Source organism: Bison bison, unplaced genomic scaffold (genome assembly GCF_000754665.1).
Source record: "Bison bison bison isolate TAMUID 2011002044 unplaced genomic scaffold, Bison_UMD1.0 scf7180017864491, whole genome shotgun sequence".
NCBI classification, from domain to species: Eukaryota; Metazoa; Chordata; class Mammalia; order Artiodactyla; family Bovidae; genus Bison; species Bison bison.
This window is the reverse complement of record NW_011495050.1, coordinates 4,733,730-4,738,615: the sequence shown is the minus strand read 5'-3', so window position 1 is coordinate 4,738,615 and position 4,886 is coordinate 4,733,730. Positions and strand designations below refer to the sequence as shown.

The 4,886-nt window shown below is 37.4% G+C and overlaps 1 protein-coding gene across 1 annotated transcript in view; it reads left to right on the top strand.

Annotated features, from left to right (window-relative positions):
- The window catches only part of SLC30A8 (solute carrier family 30 (zinc transporter), member 8), a 38,573-nt gene that overhangs the window by 9,641 nt on the left and 24,046 nt on the right, over window positions 1-4,886 (top strand). The window contains 1 exon segment of the mRNA XM_010863549.1: window positions 1,237-1,436. Coding sequence (XP_010861851.1) covers window positions 1,237-1,436 — 200 coding nt within the window.

Genomic DNA, 4,886 nt, shown 5'->3' with positions numbered 1-4,886 from the left:
AAAATCTTTTCAGTGAAGTAGCTGGGAAGGAAATGAATCAAACTGTATTTGCTTCCTTTCTCCTTTTTTTTTTTTTGATCTCTTTTAAAAAATGAATTTATCTTTGGCTGCACTGGGTATTCCTTGCTGCGTGCAAGCTTTCTCTAGTTGCAGCGATCGGGGGCTACTCCTTGTAGCAGGTGCGTAGGCTTTTTTTTTTCTTCATTGTGGTGGCTTCTATTGTTGCGGTGGGTTCTCTTGTTGTGGAGCATGGGCTTTAGGGTGCTTGGGCTCAGTAGTTGTAGCTCGCAAGCTTAGATGCCCCACTGCACGTGGAATCTTCCTGGACCAGGGATTAAATCTACGTGCCCTGCATTGTTAGGCAGATTCTCAACCACTGGACCACCAGGGAAGTCCCTCGTTTGCTCCCTCTTAATTAGAGCTGTGGGTGTGTGTGAGTGCTTAGTTGCTTCAGTCATGCCTATGACCCTATGGACTGTAGCCCACCAGGCTCCTCTGTCCATAGCATTCTCCAGGCAAGAATACTGGAGTGGGTTGCCATGCCCTCCTCCAGGGGATCTTCCTGAGCCGGGGATCAAACTTGCATCTGCCTGCGTCTCCTGCATTGCAAGCAGATTCTTTTACACACTGAGTCACCTTGGAAGCCCTAATCAGGGGTTCAGTTCAGTTCAGTCACTCAGTTGTGTCCGACTCTTTGTGACCCCATGAATTGCAGACGCCAGGCCTCCCTGTCCATCACCAACTCCCAGAGTTCACTTGAACTCACGTCCATCGAGTCGGTGATGCCATCCAGCCATCTCATCCTCTGTCATCCCCTTCTCCTCCTGTCCCCAATCCCTCCCAGCATCAGAGTCTTTTCCAATGAGTCAACTCTTCTCATGAGGTTGCCAAAGTATTGGAGTTTCAGCTTTAGCATCATTCCTTCCAAAGAACTCCCAGGACTGATCTCCTTTAGAATGGACTGGTTGTATCTCCTTGCAGTCCAAGGGACTCTCAAGAGTCACTAAATATGAGTTTGCTTACATAAAAACAAAACTTTCTTGAAACTGAGAATTCAGAAGAGAATGTCTTGCTTGTTCCTTACACTGGATGTTTCACCTGGAAGGAGCTGTGAATTCTAAGTTCCGAGCTAGTCAGCAAATGTCCTCGTAGCTGTTCTGAGAATGCATAGGGCTGTCAGTGAGAAGTTTGTTTGCAACCATGTTCACTTCTTGCTTCTGTCAAACTCCTCCACAGCCTGGAACTCCAGCAGAAACCCTTGAATAAAGATCAGTGCCGTGGAGAAAAGCCAGAGGAGCTGGAGGCAGGAGCCATCCATCACTGCCACCATAACCGCAAGGCCACAGAGGACAGGGCGCAGGAGCAAACCTGCGCCAAGTGGAAGCTCCGCGCTGCTTCAGGAGGATGCTTAGTTTTCATGATTGCAGAGGTCGTGGGTGAGTACTTCTCAAAACGTCTCCAATTAAACAAGCAAACAAACGAAACCCCCGCATCATTACAGGAGGGTTGTCTAAAGTGTTTCTTTTAAAAAGAGACTGAGTATTTTCTGTACACTTAAAGTAACAATATGCTCATTGTAGATAAGTTGGAAAATAGAAGGAAGCAAAATAATATTCATCAAAATCCTACAATTGAATGATAATCTCCAATAACATTATGGAGTATTTTTGTACAATATATTTTCTATTCATAGCTCACACATTTTTAAAATATAACTGAGAGCATGCTGAATGCTTTTTGCCATGCCATCAAATAATCTTCAAAAAACATTTCTATGCCTGAACAATATTCTATAATATGCTCTTGTGATTTTCATGACCATCTCTCCATTGTTAGAAATTTAGGGAGTTTTTTGCCTGTTTATGGACAATGATGCAGTGAAAAATCTTGAATAAAACTGCCTGCTTTTCTGGTTTATCCCTTCAAAGAGATTCCTGAAAGTGGAAATTGTTAGTTGAAGAATATGAATATTTTTATTACTTCTTTGAGCACATTGTCAAACTGCTATCTAGAAAGCTTGAAACAATTCCTGGGTCTGCCACCTTTGCAGAATGACTCTCTCCAAATCATTACTAGAATTTATTTCAATCTTTCAAAAATCTTTGCTAATGTATAGATGAATATGCTTTATTTTAATATGCATTCCTTTAATTGTTACTGTTAATATTATTTGCATGTTTATTAGTGATCTCTATTTCCCTCTGCTAATGTATTAGTGATCTGTATTTTGTCAGATAATTTGTAATTCTCTATATTGATCTCTGGGAGCTCTTTATATATTAGGATCTTAAACTTCCGTTACATTTGTTATAAGCACTATTCTAATTTGTCATTTACTTTTTAAAAAATTTTGGTTTAATTTTTGATTTGCCTTAGAGAAGTTTCAAATTTTATATAGGTAATTCTACCAAACATTTCATTTTGAACTGATTTATTTTATTATAGTAGTCTTCCACTATTTTAGTGCTTAGTAAGCCTTTCCTATCTATGGAGAAGATAAATATCACTGTGTTGTTCAATTTTTCACATTTAATTTTAAATCGATATGAAATTATATATGCTCTCAGGATCGAAAATTCTCTAACGAGCTAACAAAGATTTCAGCATCATTTATGGAATAGTTCATTATTTCCTCCATTGATTTTTCTCCATATTACTTTTTTCTTTTCTTTAAATTTATTGTTAATTGGAGGATAATTGCTGTACAATTCGTTGGTTTCTGCTGAACAACAACGTGAATCAGCCATAAGTAGACATACATCACCTCCCTCTTGAACTTAATAGAGTTCAGTTCTGAGGTGTTTTATTGACCTGTGTTGCTGATCTGTGGGCAGTTAACATATTAATGTAGGTTTACATGTTGTAATGTCTGTTCTTCCCTCATTATGCTTTAACAGAAAAAAAATATAAAGCTGTTGACTCCTGTTTATTATTCTAATTGAACATGAAAATAATTTTGTTCGGCTTCCTTTGAAATTTAATTATGATTTCATTGTATATGAATTAATTTGGGAACACAAATCTTCTTAAAATACTCAGTTTTTCCTTCTGGGAATACGGTATGTTTCCCCATTTACCCCAGTACTCTACATCTCTCTTCAAGGTTCTGTGGTTTTAGCTTGCTTGTTTAAAGACATGGCCAATCTATTTCTTGCAAGGTTTATAGTAGTTTTGTGTGTTTGGTTTATTCTTTCCAGAGGTGAGTGGGGTCTCCCTTTTCTCACGTCCTGCTTTGTAGATCATTACTTATTGTATTTTGGAAAGTTTTCATTTTGTATATTCACTTTGAATTCGATAATGTATTTGAACTATTGCCATTCCAAATGTATCTCAGTTAATTTTCCTTGTTCCTGTCATCCCTCCTCCCCATCCCATGAGATAACCCTCTTTTGTTCAAAGATGTTTATTTCTCCTTGCTTTCAATAGTTACTTCTCTTCTGTATGTTTCATATTTTTATCATGTTAAATAATATGTTAAACCAAGTCATATGTTCAACTATTTAACTGTTAAGTGAAATATTTTCTGAGGGGTTAAGTATTTTTATTATGTTAACAAAGTATTCTTCTTGTCCTCCTAGTTTTTTAATGGTTAACAAATAATCAAGGATGAGTATTGCCTTTTATCAAAAACCTTTTAAGTTCATTCTGTTTTAAAAAGTTTGGCCTATTGTCGATGTGCATTGTATTAAGAGACACCATGCATTTCTGACATTATGATGACAACAGCTAATATTTATTTATGCTTACTATGTGCTGGGAGCTGCAATGAGTGCTTTCCATGAAGTACCTTACTTAACCTTGATGACATTCCTGAGAGATAGGTCCTATTATAAACTGCAGTTTATAGACCATAAATCTGAAGCACAAAGAGTAAAGTATTGACTTTAGTAACATACCTGTCAGTGGCAGGAAGTTTGAATCCAGAGCTTATGTTCTTAGGCTCCCATGTGGTGCCTCTGAACTTGACTTGGTGGACCATCCTCTCAATGCCTTGCTCAATCTGAGTCACTGATCCTTTTGTTGGGATTTTTATACCTTTTTTCGTCATTGAAATTTAACTATAGCTTTCTATTTGGAACTACTTTTCTAGGTTTTTGAATCTGAATTATGCATTTAGTTTTAATAATTTCCTTTTGATATAAAAAAGCTAAAAGTTTATATGGCGTTGAAATTATCTTTTCCTTTTTAAGAACTCCCTAATAAATTTTCTGACTTCAGAGACATTCTTGGATATAATCTTTTGATATATTTTAGCTTCTTTCTCATTCATGGACATATCAAAAATTTCTACTTCTTGAGTAAATTTTGGTTATTTATAAATCTCTAAATTGATTCATCTCAGAAATTGTAAAATATATTATCATACAATGGAACATGATAGTCTCATATGATCTCCTTTAGAATGGACTGTTTGGATCTCCTTGCAGTCCAAGGGACTCTCAAGAGTCTTCTCCAACACCACAGTTCAAAAGCATCAATTCTTCGGTGCTCAGCTTTCTTCACAGTCCAACTCTCACATCCATACATGACCACTGGAAAAACCATAGCCTTGACTAGACAAACCTTTGTTGACAAAGTATTGTCTCTGCTTTTGAATATGCTATCTAGGTTGGTCATAACTTTCCTTCCAAGGAGTAAGCGTCTTTTAATTTCATGGCTGCAGTCACCATCTGCAGTGATTTTGGAGCCCTCCAAAATAAAGTCTGACACTGTTTCCACTGTTTCCCCATCTATTTCCCACGAAGTGATGGGACCAGATGCCATGATCTTCGTTTTCTGAATGTTGAGCTTTAAGCCAACTTTTTCATTCTCCTCTTTCACTTTCATCAAGAGGCTTCTTAGTTCCTCTTCACTTTCTGCCATAAGGGTGGTGTCATCTGCATATC